Source organism: Sarcophilus harrisii, chromosome 1 (genome assembly GCF_902635505.1).
Source record: "Sarcophilus harrisii chromosome 1, mSarHar1.11, whole genome shotgun sequence".
NCBI lineage: Eukaryota > Metazoa > Chordata > Mammalia > Dasyuromorphia > Dasyuridae > Sarcophilus > Sarcophilus harrisii.
In genome coordinates, this window is record NC_045426.1 from 701,380,706 (window position 1) to 701,401,560 (window position 20,855).

The 20,855-nt window shown below is 40.5% G+C and overlaps 1 protein-coding gene across 1 annotated transcript in view; it reads right to left on the reverse strand.

Moving 5' to 3' along the window:
* Positions 1-560: 560 nt before the first annotated feature.
* LOC100927144 (sodium-dependent serotonin transporter-like) overlaps positions 561-20,855 on the reverse strand; it is a 33,969-nt gene continuing 13,674 nt past the window's right edge. Inside the window, exons 6-13 of the mRNA XM_023497207.2 lie at positions 16,951-17,054; positions 14,700-14,827; positions 12,856-12,968; positions 12,617-12,748; positions 7,722-7,821; positions 6,015-6,115; positions 2,819-2,986; positions 561-671 (exon numbers count right to left, since the gene is read on the reverse strand). Coding sequence (XP_023352975.1) covers positions 561-671; positions 2,819-2,986; positions 6,015-6,115; positions 7,722-7,821; positions 12,617-12,748; positions 12,856-12,968; positions 14,700-14,827; positions 16,951-17,054 — 957 coding nt within the window. The remainder of the gene's footprint in view (positions 672-2,818; positions 2,987-6,014; positions 6,116-7,721; positions 7,822-12,616; positions 12,749-12,855; positions 12,969-14,699; positions 14,828-16,950; positions 17,055-20,855) is intronic.

Genomic DNA, 20,855 nt, shown 5'->3' on the forward strand with positions numbered 1-20,855 from the left:
CAAACATTGGTTCCCATCTTTGTGTTTATATGCTGTGACATAGCAAGTGGTAATTATGTATTTGATAAATATTTGTTGGCTGCCACAAGCTCATCACCCATCTGTACCCTGTCAGCTTGCTTAGATTTGACTCTAATTCCAGGGACTTATTGGGGGATATATTGAGGTGGTGCAGTGGTTAGAGCAACAGGCTTGGAGACAGGAAGATTTCAAATCTGGCTCCAGACACTTGTGTGAATCTGGCAAGTCATTTAACCCTCATCTGCCTCAATTCTTCATGTGTAAAATGGAGACACTAGAGAAGGAAATGGCAAACCACTCCAGTATCTCTGCCAAGAAGATCCAATGGGCAGAATCCAGGGAGTCACACAGAGTTGGGCACAAGTGAAGATGGAACAACATGTCTAACTTGGAGGCAGAGAAGAATGCTTGCTCTAAGGTGGGCAGAGGGCATGATGGGAGTTGAGGAGGACAATGAGGGACAATTAGAAGAGGTGTGCCCATGTATGTCAGGGGGTCTTGCATCAGGGGATGTCCTGATCTGGGACAGCGGGAAGGCTTCAGGTGCCTGGGTGGATCTGGGGGAGCTGAGGCACAGGACGCAGGCAGATGGAATCGGGCTGCTGGCCTTGACTTGGTTTCTTTTCTGGTCTCAGACAAACCTCCAGGCGCTGGGAGAAAACACAAGGGTAGAAATGAGACATTGTTGGGATAGGCAAATGGCCTCTCAGGATCTTATCAAAGTTCAGTTCTGTAAGAAATTGGCAATTGGCCATGTTCTCTAGTCTTTCTCTTAACCCAGTAGGGTCCCAATTCCCCAGTGCCATCACTGGTCCTTTTACAATAGCCTTGCAAATAATGGTACAAAACCGTAGCAGTCCCCAGATCAGAGGGGGAAAGCACACACTGACAGCAACTATGGAAAAAATAATTGTGCAGATTCATAGTGTACTTTACAGTTTGTAAAGCTCTCTACATACAAGTCTTTCAGTGGAGATTTGAACCCATGTTGTGGAGTGGCCCAGAAGATAGAAAGTTGCTCTTGGAGTCAGGATGACCTGCCTCTGATACTTATTGGCTGTGTGATCTTGGGTAAGGAACAGAACTTTTTTTTTTTTAGCCTCAATTTCCTGGGATGGGATGATTTTTAAAGTGCTTTGCAATCCTTCAGGTGTTATATAAATGTTATTATTATATTTAAAGATGAGGAAATTGAAGCTCTTAACTTAAGTGACTTGCCCAAGATCATATAGCTTGAAAATATTAGAGGCAGGATTCTAACCCCAAGTTTTCTAAACTCAAAATCTGACACTTTATAAGAAAATAATAGTAAAAGCAGCAACAAAAGGCATGAAATGCAGGAAAAAAATACACAGAATAGAGTTTGGCATGAGGGAAAGATTTCTGCCCCCCTCTTCCGTTTATCATGTAAAGATTCTTTTCCTCTCTGTGCCTTTGTTTCCTCTTTTGTAAAGTGATCAGATTGGACTCCATGGCTTCTGAGATCCCCTTCCAGCCCTAAATTGATGAACTTGCTTTCCAACAAACCTACGATGTTTGTTTGCTTTGGGCTCAGACCTGTGATTTTCTTAATCCTTATCTTGTGAAAGTGAATGCATACATTTAAAAAAAAAGCAACTGTAAATATTAGAAATGTCTGGGTTTGTGTAAATCATTTTAAATTCTCATTTGTGTGTTGGAGTATTTGTTTTGGATCATGGTTACCAAGTTTAGAGTAAAATTAGCCTACTTTAAAAACAAACCAACAAATAAAAATACTACTCATTCACATTCCCTCCAACAGCAGCATTCTTAGTATAGGAAGGGTGTTGGACTCTGAGACAGCAGGGACTTGGGTTAATTCTGCCTCTAATACTCTCTCTCTCTCTTTTTTTTTAAATTTAATTTAATTTTTTTTTGCCTCTAATACTCTTAACAAGACTAAAACCAGTGGAATGACCAACTTTTAAACTTATTAGGGATTTTTTTTATTATTAAAGCTTTTTATTTACAAAACATATGCATGGGTGATTTTTCAACACTGGCCTTTGCAAAACCTTCTGTTACAACTTTTTAAATAGGGATTTCTGAAGCCGTCTAGTTCAACACAATCAGAAAATGAGTCCTCTCTACTATTTTCTGGCAGTGATTACCCTGTGTTCACTTGATCATGTGCAGTCATGGGAATCCATTCTCTCATGTACTGGCCCATTCCACTTTGGAATAGTGTAGTTGTTGGGAGATTTGTACTTATGAGCTGCCTATATCTGCCTTCGTACCACTTCTGCCTGGTCTTACTCTTTAGGGACAAGCAGATTTAGTCTAATCCCACTTCCCCGAGACTTGAAGAGCGATCTCATCTCCAAAAAAGGCTTCTCTTTTCTAGACTAAACATGTCTGTTCCTTGAACCCTTCTTCATAGAACATGGGCTCCAGAACTTCCTCCTAATCATCCTCCTTGGGACATGCTCTAGCTTATCAGTGTCCTTCCTACTTGGCAGTGTTCTGAACTGAACCCAACCTTCCAGATGAGGACTGACTAGGGTGTAAGACAGTGAGATTATAGCCTCAGTCCTGGCTACTCAAGGCGATGGAACTAAACTCTCCAGCGGGCTTACAGCGTTTGTCCTCAGCAATGACCCAGTTAAGATAGATGCATCTTTATGAATAACTGACACCTTGACCTCTTTCTCTGTTATTTTTTTCCCCAACCTCCTTTACCAAACTTGGTAGTAGTGATTACTAGAGGGCCAAAGAAATCACCATTAGTTTTTACCAGGCCAGGAGAGGAAATGGGGGCATATCCTGCCTTCCTGACCTGCTTGAGAGACCCAGGTGTCCAGAGAAGTTTGTAGACCATATAGATGGGGATGCAGCTACATGAAGAAGCGCTGATTAGATGTCCAATGGAGAGGCTCCAGTCTGGATAGCGGTAGTCAAACAGTACAAGAGGAGACTGGTCCAGGAGGGAGCTGATGATTATAAACTAGTGGGAGGGATGGAAGTTAGAGAAAAGGAAGTTAGAACCATTTACTCATTTGTTTTTATTTGATGTACATTTATTGTGATCTTGATATGTAGAGCACTGTATTAGGAAGTAGTGAGTAGGAAGAAACAAAGATAAATAAATCCTCTGCAATCTTAATCCCACCTCCTTCTTCAAGGTTATAGCCTATTACTGGTCTCCATGCATACTCCATTTCAACCAAACTGACCCACTAGGTTTTTCCTATGTATGATACCTTATCTCCCTTCTCCATGCTTTTGCATAGGCTATCTCCTCTGTCTGGAATAATGATCATGATCATGATCACCATCGCTAGCATTTATAAGGTTTGCAAAGTGCTTTACAACATGTCTGGGAGATAGGTGCTTTCCCAATATCCTTTCTGAAGCCACACTGACTCTTCCAGATGAAGGATCAGTCTAGTAGGAAGGACTCGGGCAAAAATCTTGTTGGCAGTGGCTAAGAGAACGATACCCTTTTCCCTGAGATTGTTACAGGATCACAAGTTTCCTTTTCCTTTATGGAAATGGACAATAGAAGCATCCTTGATCTTCTGGGGGATACTATCTTCTTGTTATACCAACCAGAAGATTCCAGTCAGCTTCTGTATGAGCAGTGTCCCCTCCTGACTTATAGATTTTTGCTGGAGCTAATTCGGGCACTTTGTCACATAATAGGAACCCAATGGCATTCAATATATCTCTTCTTCTGTTGGAAGTTTGACTAGAGAGGGATTGACTACAGCCTGAGACATATGACATATATATATATATATATATATATATATGTATGTATAATGTATATATATATATATATATATATGTATGTATAATGTCTGGATTAGCTCTCTGGAGGGCCTCAGGATCAGTCAAAGTCCTTGGTCTTTAGGAGGAGAAGTGAAGGAGGCAGGCAAGCTGCCACGCAGCTCGTCAAAGATGGAACCTGGACTCTGGAGTCTGGAGCCTGAAGTCTTCCTTCCTCAGTGTGCTGCGACAGAGAGACTTTGACGCTCTCGCTCTCCCTCAACCCTCCAATCCTTGCCTACAATCACCTCATCACCAAACATTCAGCAAGTGCCAATAGTCCAGGAGAGCAATCACATCACCTATCATCTAAATATATGTTTATAGAACCATTATCTCGCATTGAGTAGGTACTTAGGCTTAAGTGCTCCTCCGTCTTAGATTCAAGTCCCCCTTTTCAGAGTTCCAGCCCTCTGAACACATGGTCAGTGCTTTGGCATTGGTTGCTAATGGTCTGTTGAAAAAGTTATGGAAGTATTCAGCCCCTCTCTCTAGGATCTACTGATCAGTGTGGCTCCTTCAGTGCTGATTCATTGAGATGCATGAGTTCTCTGGTCCACAAAGAACCTTCAGGCATCGTAGAAGCACTTTGAATCATTATTGCTATTGCTGTAATATTGAATTTCATCTACCTTCTTACTGAACCAAGAATCCTCATCTCTCTAAACTTTGCGCTTTCTTTTTGTTTGACTTAAACACTGCTTTTTTGGAAACAGATGATCCGTCCTGCTGTTAAATCCTGTGAAATTCTCATTTCTCATGGAGCAGCTTCTGAATTTCTCCATCATTTTTGTCAAACCGATCTTGATGTTGTGAGTATTCCAGTCCAGATGAGCAAATACAAATCTCTGCAAGCTGCCCACTCCTTTTCTGCTCTTCTACTTGTGCTGATTCAGCTTTCCTTCTATGTCAGCAATGAACCGTTTACGCTCAGAGAAGGGCTGAGGAATGATCAACACAGTGTTTGCTGCCTGAAAACTCCAGAAGAAATGCCAGGAGCAGAACTGAGCTCTGGACACAATGTTCATTAGTCTGACCAAAGCTTTTGAAGCTGTCGGTTATGGAAGGTCATGGTGGAATTTGATCGTCCACAGGATTTTGGGATATTTTGCACCAGTTGCACGATGGGATATTTGCATAAGTTCTGAGAAAAGATAAAGCTCTCACATTTTCTCGGACACCAATGGAATAAAGCAGGCTAGCTCGCTTGCTCCCATGCTTTTTAGCAGGATGTTTTCTGGGATGTCAGATGCTTTCATTGAAGAAGAAAATGGCATCAAAGTTAACTACCACATTGATGATAAACTATTTAATTTGAATAGGCTACAAGCCTTTTCTTATCAGAGAAGGGGCTGTGCTCTATGAGAAAGGTGGAATTGCAGGAGATCAAAAGAAATGCAAGATGTGGGAATTTAGAGATGTCACCACTATAAATGTTCATATGGACTATTTGTGCCTGTCCCGGGATAGAACCTTCTGATTTTGTGTTGGTCTCATAAGCCACAACTGAACTCACTGCACTCTGACCCCATCATTATTATATCATTAGTTCTTAAAAAAAAATGAAGGACAAACAAGTACATTATGATACCCATTATCCAGATGAAGAAAACTGAGGCAGACAAGGTCAAATGACTTTCCTGGAATCTCATAGCTAGTAAGTGTCTGAGGTCTGGAGAACTCATGAAGAGTTCAAATCAAGAGTCCTGACTCTGGCCAGGGCTGGCATTCTAACCACTATACTTAAGTTCATAAGATGGTTCTTTTCGATTATTTTTCCAATTACATGTAAAGAGAGTTTTCAACATTCATTTTTGTAAGATTTTGTATTCCAAATTTTCCTCCTTCCCTCTTTTAGCTCTTGCTTTTCCAAGATAACAAGCCATCTGATATTGGATCTGAGTTCCAATTCTGGCATCATTATTACCTCACTTAGATTGTTTTTCAAGTCTGGGAAGTTGGATAGAGTGAATTTTAATGCCCTTTCCAACCTTGCCTTTGATGAGTCAGGAATGATAAGTCCCGGAGGAATATGTCATAGTCTCACTAAAATTTCATTTCTGTAAAATGGTGATAAGTTTTAATGCTTTCCCTTCCTCAGAATGTAATGAAAGAAATGTCATGATAAATATTGTGTTTTGTGCTCTTGGAAGAGATGGCACTAAAACAGCTCCAGGAGTTGAAGGAAAGATAGATATACTCACTGCAAGGAAGGCAGGACTGATGGCAACCCAGCATATCTTCCAGAACAGGCCTGGGCTATAGCCAAGCATGACCTTCACATCGTGGCAGAATTGCTGGATTCCTGAGTGGGGAAAACAAAGTATTATCAGCTCCCTTCCTCACTGATCTCAATCTCAGCAAGGGATTCGACCCTGAGAATGGGGCCTAACCCTGAGTAAGCAGTTGGAACACCCATCTCTTTCCCTTCAATCCCACCACCCAAATCCTCGTTCTTGCTTCCTAACGTGGCTCCTCTGTCAGAGAGACTCTCTCCCTGTCTCTTGTACCTTTATACAGCAGATTAACTCTATCAGCAATCAGAACTGAGGCTCAGGTTCCTGTTAACTCCTCGGTGCTACGCTCCTCACATCACATTATTCTTGTTTAAGAAATATTAACTTATCACTGTGATACCTCCATTACTTCCGTTCTTTCCAGATCTAGTATTATTTGGATCATTCTCTCTGCTTTTTCATATAGTGAGCTCTTTGAGAATAAGAACTTTCTTACTTTTAAAAATTGTATTCACAGAACAAGTAATTGGTAAGTGCTTAATAAATATTTTTGTTCATTTATTCATCTATTTATCCATTTATTCATTCTTGGGTTAAAGGTGATGGATGGGATTAGAGAATCAGAGACATGGCAGTGATGAGAAAAGTCCCTGTTCCTTAGCCTGCAAGGTCAGGCTTGGAAGCTTTCTGACTTCATACACATGGGCCATGGAAGCAGGTAAACTAAACAGACTAATACCATGAAGCATAAATTGATGGAGAAGTAATTGAGGGTGGCCAATATACACTAGCCTGTCCAGTGAGAACAGAAGGAAACTTCAAGATGTTAGGGCTATTGTGAGTTAACTAGTATAGCTGTTTTATGCCTTTGCTCTTATGTTGGATGGAGATGACAGATGTATAAAGTGAATGAACTTCCTGGTTGTCTTGTGCTCTCATAACTCAAGAGACTGAGGAAAGGATGGAAACAGATTCCAGCCTAGAAGTCGGGTTTGCCATGGGATTGGATGTAGGGAATGTTTGGAAAGTTCAGTATTCCATAATATACACATTTATTGGCTATTATTATTATTACTCTGCTTCCATAGCCTTTAATCAAATTTTTGTTTAACCAAGACCTGGAAGTGAGTGACCCAAATAATACTAGATCTGGAAAAATGGAATTATTTTATATTGGAGGCACCATAAATGATAAGTTAAGATTTGCTTAAATATAAATAATCTTTTTCTTTCTTTCTTTCCTTCTTTTCTTTTTCTTTTTCTCTCTTGGTTTCTCTCTCAGTTTCTCTCTCTTTCTTTCTCTCTCTCTTTCTCTCTTTCTTTCTTTTTTCTTTTTTGCTAAGGCAATTGGGATTAAGTGAAACCCCAGAGTCACACAGCTAGGAAATGTTAAGTGCCTGAGGTCAGATTTGAACTCAGGTCTTCCTGACTTCAGGCCTGATACTCTATCCATTGAGCCACTTAGCTGCCCCTCTTTTCTTTTCTGTTTTTTCTTTTTGCTAAAACATAAATAATCTGATGTGAGGAATGTGGTACTGATGGGTTAATAGGTATCTGTACCATGGTTCTGATCGCTGATAGGGTTAGTTTGTTATACAAAGATATGAGACATGGGGAGTCTCTTTTCCCTTCTCCATTCCCCAAAGGAGTCTTTTTTTTAAAGGTGCTTCTTACCATAAAACCAAGAAACTGCAATTGCTTCCAAGAATACCATAGCCAGAATGGAGCAGTTAGCACCAAATTCTTCCAGGAGCTTGATCACATATGCACCTCCCTAGAACAACAAAAGAAATCCAGCTTCAGGACTGTCTGCAGCATCCTTCTGTGAATAATTCCCAACAAAAGGGAAAGAATGTAGTGGAGTTCCAAGAAAAAGTCTTGAACTGGGCTAGCAAAAAAAAAACAAAAAACACTCCAATAGCTTCCTAGGGGACTATGAGCCATTTTTATTTTTTATATCATTGTTTTCTTTTTCCTGGTTATACATGTATATTAATTTTTTAAATACGCATTTCTTTATGAATCATGTTAGGAGAGAAAAATCCAAACAAAAGGAAAAAACCACAAGAGAGGGAAAAAAAAAGCAGAAAAAAGAGAAGTGAACATAGCATGTATTGATTAACATTCAATCCCCATAATTCTTTTTCTGGATGCAGATGGCATTTTCTATCCAAAGTTTTATTGAGACTGCCTTGGAAGCCTCTTTCTTTCAAAGTTTTTCATTCAAAACTTACATGAACTGATGCTAAGTGAAATGAGCAGAACCAGGAGATCATTCTACACAGCAACAACAAGATTATGCGATGATCAATTCTAATGGACGTGGCTCTTTTCAACAAGTAGATGATTCAAACCAGTTTGAACTGTTCAGTGATGAAGAAAGCCATCTACACCCAGAGAGAGGACTGTGGAAATTGAGTGTGGCGAATGTTTGTGGCAGCCCTCTTTGTAGTGGCTAGAAACTGGAAACTGAGTGGATGCCCATCAGTTGGAGAATGGCTGAATAAATTGTGGTATATGAATATTATGGAATATTACTGTTCTGTAAGAAATGACCAACAGGATGATTTCAGAAAGGCCTGGAGAGACTTACACGAACTGATGCTGAGTGAAATGAGCAGGACCAGGAGATCATTATATACTTCAACAACAATACTATATGATGACCAGTTCTGATGGACCAGGCCATCCTCAGCAACGAGATCAACCAAATCATTTCTAATGGAGCAGTAATGAACTGAACCAGCTACACCCAGAGAAAGAACTCTGGGAGATGACTAAAAACCATTACATTGAATTCCCAATCCCTATATTTATGCCCACCTGCATTTTTGATTTCCTTCACAAGCTAATTGTATATTTCAGAGTCTGATTCTTTTTGTACAGCAAAATAACGGTTTGGTCATGTATACTTATTGTGTATCTAATTTATATTTAAATATATTTAACTTCTACTGGTCATCCTGCCATCTGGGGGAGGGGGTGGGGGGTAAGAGGTGAAAAATTGGAACAAGAAGTTTGGCAATTGTTAATGGTATAAAGTTACCCATACATATAACTTGTAAATAAAAGGCTATTAAATAAAATAAAATTAAAAAAAAAAGGAAATTGAGTGTGGATCACAACATAGCATTTCACTCTTTTTGTTGTTTGTTTGCATTTTATTTTCTTTCTCATTTTTTCCTTTTTGATTTGATTTTCTTGTGCAGCATGCTAATTGTATAAATATGTATGTCTATATTAGATTTGACATATATTTTTACCATGTTTAATATATATTAGATTACTTCCCATCTAGGGAAGGGGGTGAGAGGAAGGGGGGAAATTGGAACTCAAGGTTTTGCAAGGATCAATGTTGAAAAATTATCCATGCATATGTTTTGAAAATAAAAAGCTTTAATAAATAAGTTTTCCATTCTCTGAGCCCCAGTTTCCCTATATTTAAAATGAGGAGGTTCTCTGATATAGTGGAAAGAATGCTGGATTTTGAGTAAAAGGATATGTGTATATATATATATATATATATATATATATATATATATATAATTTTTTTTTACAAGCAATTAGGGTTAAGTGACTTGTCTCCCACAGCTAGAAAGCATTAAAAGTCTAAGGCTGAATTTGAATTCAGGTCCTCCTGACTCTAGGGCCAATCCTCTATCTACTAGTCATTTAGCTGGCCCCAGGATGAGTCTGATTCTCAGTTTGGCCAAGTTGAGTGACTTTAGACAAGACAGCGTGCCTCCTAAGATGACAGGAAAAAATAATGATGATTGTTGGAAGGGATGTGGGAAAACTGGGACATTGATGCATTGTTGGTGGAGTTGTGAACGAATCCAACCATTTTGGAGAGTAGTTTGGAACTATGCTCAAAAAGTTATCAAACTGTGCATACCCTTTGATCCAGCAGTGTTACTACTGGGATTATATCCCAAAGAGATTATAAAGAAGGGAAAGGGACCTGTATGTGCACGAATGTTTGTGGCAGCCCTTTTTGTAGTGGCTAGAAACTGGAAACTGAATGGATGTCCATCAGTTGGAGAATGGCTGAATAAATTGTGGTATATGAATATTATGGAATATTACTGTTCTGTAAGAAATGACCAACAGGATGATTTCAGAAAGGCCTGGAGAGACTTACACGAACTGATGCTGAGTGAAATGAGCAGGACCAGGAGATCATTATATACTTCAACAACAATACTATATGATGACCAGTTCTGATGGACCAGGCCATCCTCAGCAACGAGATCAACCAAATCATTTCTAATGGAGCAGTAATGAACTGAACTAGCTATGCCCAGAAAAAGAACTCTGGGAGATGACTAAAAACCATTACATTGAATTCCCAATCCCTATATTTATGCACACCTGCATTTTTGATTTCCTTCACAAGCTAATTGTACAATATTTCAGAGTCTGATTCTTTTTCTACAGCAAAATAACGTTTTGGTCAGGTATACTTATTGTGTATCTAATTTATATTTTAATATATTTAACATCTACTGGTCATCCTGCCATCTAGGGGAGGGGGTGGGGGGGTAAGAGGTGAAAAATTGGAACAAGAGGTTTGGCAATTGTTAATGCTGTAAAGTTACCCATGTATATATCCTGTAAATAAAAGGCTATTAAATTAAAAAAAAAAAAAAGACAGCGTGCCTCTCTGGGTCTCAGTTTCCTTTCCTATTAAAAAAGAGGATTGAACCCCATGATCTCAGAGACCCCTTTCAGCTCTGACTTAATTTTCCTTTGGTCCCAGATCTCTTAGTAGTAGTTGATGAAGAGGAGTAGAATATTTCTGAAGGGTGCAGAATGACTTGGAAGAAAGATTATTGGAGATACAATGATTATGCTCACCTCTGCCATCAACTGCTGCTGAATTTATCCAGCTTGGTTTTCATGAGTACTTCTGCAGGGATGGCATGGGTGGGCAGTGGTTAGACTGGGCTCCTTCTCTAGGGAATAACAACTTGAATAATGATGATTCTGCAATGTGCAGCCAGAGCAATAACCAGCAATTCTGATAATAGGGCAAGCAGAAGAAACACTTCCTTGGTTCATTTGCAGGGATTTGGAGGGTGGGATGGACAGTGCACAAAACCATTGCTGAGGAGGTTTCTGGGACAAAATAAAAAAGGGGTACATGGGAAGGAGTTCCTTTGGGATGTGGCCACCAGGGGGAGGTAACTGTAACTTTCTTTTTTATTTTCCATTATTCTTACTAACTAGGTGCTGAACTTAATTGTTTCTGTGTAGCTGTGTAGCTTAGAATAGAAGATCCATCGTTAATAGATGTCAGCATCCCAGACGAACCCCAAATTACAGCTCTGAGTATACTCCTAATGACAAAGAAATTCTACAAGCCCATTTATTCTTATCTGGCCTACTCATGAGTAGTATATGTGGCCCAATGGCTAGAGCGTTAGGTCTGGAATCAGGAAGACCTGAGTTTCAACACAATCTCAGACACTTACTAACTATAACTTTGAGAAAATACCTTAATCTGATTCAGTTTTCTTATCTAAAAAATGGGAACAAAAAATAGCACTTTCCATGGTTCTTGTAAGGATCAAATAAAATAATATTTGGCAAGTATTATGCAAACCTTAAAGTGTGACATAAATACTAACTGGTCTTCTTGTTCTCCTCCTTATTCATCATTATTATAATCATCATTTCTTCCTCCTCCTCTTATTTCTTCTTCCTTTATCTTTTTCTTCTTTCTCCTCCTCCTCTTCTTCATCTTCCTCTTCCTCATTCTCATGCTCACCATCATATTCAGAGGTGACTTAGATCTACTTATCCTAGACTTATGTATTTGTAAAAAAAACTCTTTTGCTCCATTTTCAACCCAAATATAAAACCACTCAATCCCTAACTGCTCCAAACTACAGAACAAATCGACAAACTTTAGAGTAGGGCTCGTCTGGATCAGTTGTATGTTTTTTTTTTTAACTTTTTGAAATCAGAACCCAAATTGAGACCTGGGGGGCAGTGAGGAGTCCAGACACATAGCCCTCAATTTCCTTTGCCTTTGGGATGAGTTCATATGCTGAGAATAAATCCTAATTAGATCAGTTGCACGTGAATCTCTCTGTACCTCAAAGCCCTGGACTAGACTGGCAATATAAGAAAGGAGAATATCCCATTTAAGGGGATTTCTCAAAGGTCACATCTCACTATTTTTTGGATTAGAACTAGCATTTATAGAATGCTTTGACAATTGTAAAAAGAGTTTGTCCATTATCTCATTTATGTCTTGAAAAAGTCTTTGGAGCTAAGTCCTATAGCCAAATATTTTTAACCAGACATTACAGATGGAGAAACTGAGGCCCAGAGAAGTAACTTGTACAGAACCATCTAGCTCCTAAGTGTGAGAGGCTTACTGAATCCAAATCTAGCACTTAGCCCTCTATCCATTAGGTTACCTGCCTCCCCAAAGGTGGGGAACACTAGGGCAAGAAACAGAAGCCCTAGTATAACCTGAACATCCTCAAGTTTGTGTGAACCTATTTTTTCCTTGCCACAGCGCCCAGGTGTATCACTCGCCCCACTCGTGCCATACTCACTTGGGTCAGCGTGGTGAGTGAACCCAGAAAGCAGACGGCCACCAGGCCCAAGACCAAGAGCTCCCTCCTTTGGGTGAGGGTCCGAGGATATTCATCTATCAGAGCTGTGATGATGGCCTCCAGGACCCCAAACTGCATAGAGAACCATCTAGTTTATTTTTCCTTGAAGGCAGAGGAGTGCATGAGACACCCTTTCAAGGTTCTACTCTCCCATATCAAAGCCAGGCAAAACCACTCACAGTGCTGTCTAGTCCCAAGGTGATCATCATAAGGAAAAATACAATGGAGAAGAATGTGGATCCCACCATGTTGGCAATGGCTTCGGGGTAAGTGATGAAGAGAAGGCTGGGACCTGTGAAAAGTAAGAGAAGGACAATGTTTGTTTTCTTTCTTATTTTTCCTATTTGGAAATATATATATATATATATATATATATATATATATATATATATATATAAACTCTATTTGAGTTCAGTGGCTTCTGGAACCATTTCTAGGGAACAAAACTCTTCTTCAATGGGTGATAAGAAAGCTTTAGAGTGAGACTCAGAGAGAGCTCTGGGGCACATATCTGGGAGGAAACCAGACCTGGATATGAGTCTCTCTTTGTTTTCCTACTGCCCGCCAAGAAACTGGGATTCCCATATTACTTTTTAAGTATTTTGTAGGTTTTCCCAAAACATTTCCTTCCTTCCTTCCTTCTTTCCTTCCTTCCTTCCTTCCTTCCTTCCTTCCTTCCTTCCTTCCTTCCTTCCTTCTCTTCCTTCCTTCCTTCCTTCCTTCCTCCCTTCCTCCCTTCCTCCCTTCCTCCCTTCCTCCCTTCCTTCTTTCCCTCCTTCTTTCCCTCCTTCCTCCCTTAATCTCTCCTTCCTTCCTTCCTTTCTCTTTCTTCCTTTCTCTCTCTCTCTCTCTCTCTCTCTCTCTCTCTCTCTCTCTCTTTTTTTCTTTCAAGGTCATGTGACTTGCCCATAGTCACACAACAGATTTGAGCTCCTGACTTTAGGACTGGTGCGCTATCTACTATGCCAGTTAGCAGAACATTTTCATACACACAATGTCCCTTGAGATAGGGTGAACATGTATTATCATTGCTCTTTTTTTGGAGACAAAAAATTGAGACTCTGACAGGATCTTAGGATCAAAAAGCCAGAGCTGACTGGAAACTCAGAAGCCATATGGTCTGATCCTCTCATTCTACAGTTAAGGAAATTATTCACAGAAAGACTAGATACCAATCTATGTCACATAGCTGGTAAGTGTTTGAGGTGGGATTCAAGGACCTGAGCTTGACTTCTTATCCACTATCTTTACCCCTATAACAGCCTTGATGTTTTGGCTAGAGGCCTAACACCTGAGTTTAGATCGACTCTGTTGTATTACCTGTGTGACTTTGCATGAGTCAGTGTCCCAGGCGACTCTCCAAGACTATACATTCCCTATCCACTTTGAAGGAGGCATTTCTATGTGACCTTAAAAAGTCATGGTCACAAAAAATCGAACACACTCCCAAAACAAACTCCCCCAAATCAAACACATAGTGAAGTAATCTGTAATAAAGTTTCAATGGGTCAACATTTCTTTTGACAAATAATATATTTCCACACTCTCTGAGGGCTTTATCTGAAGGGGGGACTCCAAGTAAAAATTTCAGGCTCTGTGGTAGGGATAGGGGAGACCTATTTCAGAAGTAGGGGAGCTTTCGATGCTCTTCCAACCATATTATGTGGGCAAATTGCTTTGCCAAGTCCACCTCAGCGGTGAAAAAATAATCTCAATTCATAACTATTTAAGGTTTACAGAGCATGTTTCTTGAAATGACTTTGTTACGGAGGTGGCCACAAGTATTATTTTCATTTACTGATGAGGAAACTTAGGGCCAGAGAGGTTAATCAGTGTGTCCGAAGTCATGTAGCTCGTAAGTGGCAGGGCCAGGATTTGAACCTGTCTCATAACTTCAAGCCAAAGTCTTTTTAATAATAAAACAGGAAAAAATGGAAATGGTTTGTTGCTTCCTTTATTCAGCCAGTGAAATTCTTGAACCCCGGACTGAGGGAGGGTGAATTCAGATAAAAGAGATACAGACCTCTGTCCTTTGCTACTTCTTCTACCTCGATGTTCCTCATCTCAGCCATGTAGCCCAGGACAGTGAAGATGACAAACCCAGAAAGGAAACTGGTCAAGCAGTTCACCATGCTGGTGACGAGGGCATCCCTGCAAGTCAGAAAGCCTGAGTGTAGCTTGGGGGTTAGGAAGGAGGGCAGAATGGCAGCCTTCAGAAGCTATAGGCTGAAGGTCACAGCGGATGACAGAGAAAGGAAGACAGAAGTGATGTGTTCGCTCTTGATCACCTCATGAGCGCCCAAGAGTTCAATGATCATCTCTCTGCAGATCTCTCTGCAATGGTCAATGGGGCATCTCCATTGGGATGCCAGGTTGACATCTTATACTCATTGAATTCAAAGTAGAAATTATCTTCTCCTCTAAACTGCCCTTCATTTAAATTTGCCTCTTTCTGTCTAGAGTATCCTCATCTTCCTAGTCCCCAGAATTCTCAGCCTTAGAATCCCTCCTTCCCCTTAAACCTCTCTACTTAATTAATCGCTGAGTCTTGTCCATTCTGCCTTCGGAACATCACTGGCCTTAATCCTTTCCATTTAATCACTTGCTGAATCTTACCCATTCGGCCTCCATAACATCTCTGGCATATGGATATCCTCAAGGCCACAACAGTTTTAGTCCAAGTTCTTATCACCTTCTACCTGGATTATTGCAATAACCTAATTGGTTTGCCTGTTGGATTCTCCCATTCTCTCCACTCACACCCTGGTGGTCGGCTTAAATCTTGACTCTCTAGTAGCTTGCTGGTTGGCTTCCTGCCTACTCGAATCCAACCTTCACCAAGCTACCAAAGGAAAATTCCTAACGTGCAGATCATTTGCTGCTCAATAAACTCTAGTGACTCCCTATTACCTACAAGATCGAGTATAAAATGTCCTGTGGGACATTGTCATCATGTAATAATCGGGCCTCTTCCTACCTCTCCATTCTTCTTTTACCTCTATAATCTAGCTATGCTGGTTAACTTTACACATGGTAACCCTCACATATGACAGTCTCTCTCTTATCTTCCTTGGTTATGTGACTTGCCCACAGTCACACAGTGGATTTGAACTCCTGACTTCAGGAGACTCAGAACTGCCAATTCATCCCCACTGATCAATGTCACTGAGCTTTTTGCAGCAAATTAGTTGTTCTTGAACAGGGCTGGTGCTCTATCCACTGTGCCATCTAGCTAAATCCAGAACATTTTCATACCCACAATGTCACCTGATCCTTCTTCTAGTCTTCTGAGATAGAGTGAATAAGTATAGCTATGACTAATACCTAAAATGCCCTCCCCCTTCACTTCTGCTTCCTGACTTTCCTGGGTTCCTTCAAGACTGAAAACTCCACCTGTTGCAGGAATTCTTTCCTGATTATTCCCCTTCTGGCCCTGCCCTTCAAGTACCTGCCCTTTGATGTTACCTTCTAAGTTACACTATATTTTTTTCTTTAAACAGGTAGTAAATGGCAAATATGATAAATGACAAGTAATGAATAATTGTGGACATGATTATTTATACTTCTCCATTACATTGGAGTTTTTTGAGGCCAGACACCATGTTTTTCTTTGTTTGTATTATTACCATTTAGTACAATGTCTGGCAAGTACTTAATGAACGATTATTGACTGACGGCCTTTCACAATTTATATTTGTTTTTTTTTGGCTGAGGCAATTGGGGTTAAGTGACTTGCCCAGGGTCATACAGCTAAGTGCCTAAAGCCAGATTTGAACTCCAGTCCTCCTGACTTCTGGGCTGGTGCTCTATCCACTGCACCACCTAGCTGCCCCTACTTATATTTGTTTTGATGATTGCTGATTTAGTACTTTAAAGTTCACAAAGCATCTTTTTTCCCCTCTAGCACAGTATATGTATACACATATGTAATATATTTTGTATTTGCTTATCTGTGTACATATTGTTTCCTCACCACAGAACATAATCTCTTTGAGGGCAAGGACATTTTCATTTTTGTCAAGCACTGTTCTAGGAATTGAAAATACAAAACCTAAAATACGTCTTGAAATGAATGAATGAAGGAGAGATGGAAGTGACTTATCCACAGTCACAAAGATGCTCTGAATCTTGGGTAGAATTTGAACTCCAAACCCAGCACTTAAAGACCTTTTTTTTTTTTTTTTTTTTTTTTTTTACCTCATCACTCACTTTAGTCTCTGGCTCTCTGAACCTTGTACAAATTCAGTCACATCGACCTTGCTTTGCATCCTCACTTGAAACAGTTGTTGTTAATCTGGTTGTAACTGGACAGGGCGAGCAAGACTCCAAATCCAGGGCCCAGAGAGAAAAAAATCTGAGCTGCAGCATCGACCCAGACCTGTTGAGACAAATAATGGGGTTTGTATGTAATGTATGTGAATATGGGTTTGAGGTGGCGCTTGGAATGATGGGAAGGGCAATCAGCATTTGGAGAGTTCCCTCCTTCCAGGCTCAGAACTGCCCATTCATCCCCACTGATCAATGTCACTGAGCTTTTTGCAGCTAATTAGTTGTTCTTGAATTCTTGGGTTTACAAGTTTATTTAAATAAATTTATCATTTCATCCAATAGAAAATAAGCTCATTGAAGCTAGGGGCTCTTAAAAATGTCTTTGTAGCACCACTGTTTAGCATGGAGTCTATCCTATAGCAAGTATTTAATAATTAATTCCTTATTGATTTAAGAGGATGTTGTGTCTTTCAGTAGAATGTAAAGTCTTTAAGAGGAGGAATGATTTCACATTAATTTTTGTATTCCCTGTGCCTAGGACAGTCTTTAGCACATGATAGATGCTCACTGATTATTGAATTGGAGAGAATTCAATTGAACCACAAAATCTCAGAGTTAGGAAGGACCACAGAGGTCTCATTGTCCAACTAGCACCCAAACAAGAATCCTCTCTCCAACATGCTCAACAAGTGAGCATCCAGCCTCTCGCTCCATGAGAAGGAAGCTGTTGCCTCTAGAAGCAGTTCCTTTTACCTTGGACTTTCCTATTGGGAAGTTTCTGCTGACATCAAGCTTAAAATCAGACTCTCTGCAGCTTAAATCTGCTTCTCTCCTCTGGGGCCAAACAAAACAAGCATAATCCTTCTTCTACAGGATTGCTTTTCAAACTGTGAAAGCAGCTAAAAGTAACTCTCAAAATGAGCTGTTATCATCAGGTCATAAGGGAAATATGTTCTATCTGTTCAGGTCCTGAAAGGTCTCTGTCCAAGGATAAACAGATAGTAAATGGCAAAGCCAGGATTCAGTGTCATTTGTCATGTGACTTCTGATACTGGAGCCTTTTCATTCTAGTAAATCTGTTATCTTGCCTAGACCCCCTGGCCAGTTAGGGACTGAACCAATACCTGGATTCAGGTCTCTCTATTATTATCCTTGTATTTCTTAGAAAGGTACAGGAAAGATGTCAAGTAGCTAGAAAGCTATTATGTGAAAGAGAGAGTAGATTTGTTCTGATTAGCCCCAAAGGAGCAAGGCTAACAGTTGTAGGAAATTTCTGTCTGCTATAATCTATCTATTATCTTTCCATCTCTCTCTCTCTCTCTCTCTCTCTCTCTCTCTCTCTCTCTCTCTCTCTCTCTCTCTCATCTATCTATCTATTTATCTATCAATCATCTATCTATCCATCCACCTATCCATCTATCCATCCATCATCTATCTATCCATCTATCTACTCATCTGTCTAAATGTTGTAACTATCCTTCATCTATCTATCAATTGCTGTCACCTAAGTGGAAAGACATGAAGAGGGAAGTCTCATCTTTTTGTGGTTGGCATTTTAGGGAAGCTAGCCCCTGCTCTGCTCTATGAAGAGCTTCACAAAAGATTTCAGAATGGGAAGGGACTCAGGGGTCACTAGGAGAGCATAAGTTTCTGGAGAGGAGGAACTATTTGGCTTTGGCCTTTGAAACACCTGATAAATGCTTATCACTCGATTGCTTTGTATTATATGCCTGGGCCAGGAACTCTTATTAGACCAGAAATTGTTACTCACTGGGATTGTTTTATTTCTTTGCTCTTCTATCTTCAGTGCTAGGCATGTTATAGATACAATGGTAGATGCTCCAGGTTAAGCATTCCCAGTTCCTTTCCCCAAATCTTCTAGGATATTGTCTTCAGGCCACTCACTGTCCTGGTCATGTTCTTTGGAAACATCTCATTTGGGTGCAGCTAGGGGGCGCAGTGGATAGAGCACTAGTTCTGAAGTCAGGAGGACTTGAGTTCAAATGTGATCTCAGAAACTTAACACTTCCTAGCTGTGTGACCCTGGGCAAGTCACTTAACCCCAATTACTTCAGCAAAAAAGCCCCCCCCCAAAAAAAAAAAACAGAAATATCTAATTTTTTTGGAAACATCTCATTTTAAAGGAAGGAAGGAAACCAAGATCCAGAGAGAGGAAATGGTTAATAGTTAATGACAGGATTGAGTTTTGAACCTAGTCTCCCGACTCCCACTGCCATGATCTTATTGCACCCCAACCTCTTCCAGCTTAAGATTTATTCTAGTTCTCTGCATCTCAGTTGGGATGCCATACTGGTCCTTCTTCAACATGCTCCATGATGTCAATGGTGTGGATAACCTATCCACTGTCCATCCACACCTTTTCCTCTGAAGATTCTCATCTAAGTCCTTCTACAAATCTCCTCCATAGATCCCACCTACTCAGTCAATGCCCTGGAAGCCTCCCTTTGATGTTTTCCATATCTTGTGAGTAGCATCCATTCTAGATTTTCTCACAGCGCTAATGCTTTTCTTCAACTTCCTAAATTTCACCGCCTTTGCTTCCTGCTTCTTCCTTTTGGTTCCCACTTCTCTCCATCCTCTAACAGCTTACATATTCCATCCAGGCACTTCTATGAATTATCCAGGCAGATCAGAGCTGAGCGATCCAGGGCTTGGGTCGCTTTCTCTTGGGGCCTGCATACAAAGAGACCCTCAGCTTGTTGAAAGACTTGAGGAGGGACACATATGGTCGAATGAATTCTCTGTGATGTTGGCTATTGAAAGTTTTAATTAGAACTGATATCTGGCTGATTCATTTTAATGAAAATTCTCTAACGCAGTCCCATGTAATTACAGACAGCAAGGCCATTGTCAATGGGCTTCAGAGAAAAGGGGCAGGACCCCTGGCAGACATAAAGCCTAGCCTGGTAAATGAGATGTGCAGTTCAGTTTTCTATTTGCATTTCTAAAGGCCAGAATTGTAAGCCTGTTCTTTTTTTTCTGAAGGAATAATGAGCTTAGTACTTAGGTCTCTCTGATCTTCTCAGGAGAAACCCCCGTAAGCTAGAGGTACCTATTAGAGCAAGTGACAGCTGGCAGAGAAGCAGACTTAGGAGAGCAAATGTTAGAGGAGGGAAAGAGATCCCCAGGGAGCCTTCAGAGACTGTCACCAGGGATCACTCAGCTGGACATGATCTCTGGAGGTCAGAGAGTCCTTTGCTTTCAGGAAAGAACCATCTCCTGTTCCTTGCGTTTTCCTATAGTCTCCTAGCTTCTGTCTCCCCTTGTGTAAGCTGACTTCTTCTCTCCTCACCCCCCATGTCTGGACAGTATTCTACAAAACTTTACCTTCCTTCATGGCTCATTTTGAATGCTCCCTCCTTCATGGAGTTTTGGTTAGCTCTCTTAGTCACCTTGTATTGGCTTCTTTATATACTACAGCCCCAGAACTCCCCATCTGTGGGTTTTTCAAAAATATGCTGGCATTGAGGCAGTTAGGTGGTTCAGTGGGTAGAGTACCAGCCCTGAAGTCAGGAGGACCTGAGTTCAAATCTGGTCTCAGACACTTAACTCTGCCAAGCTGTGTGACCCTGGGTAAGTCACTTAACCTTAATTGTCCAGCAAAAAAAAAAAAATACTGGTGTTCCACTGTCCAGCCTGAGCTTGCTGCCCAATTACTATGACACATCCCCAAACTCTAGACTTCAAGCAGTTGAGCCTTAGGCTGTCCCAGACACCTGAAGTTACCCAAGTCATTTCCATGTGAACTTTTCTGAAACTAGTATTGAGAAGGTTCATGTTGAGGAAGGAGCAGTTGTCCCATTGTAAACTCCTTGGGGCAGGAGACTGTACTCATGCACCAATATTTGTATCTTTCTACTCTTACCTCTATAGCCCAACCCGTTGTAAT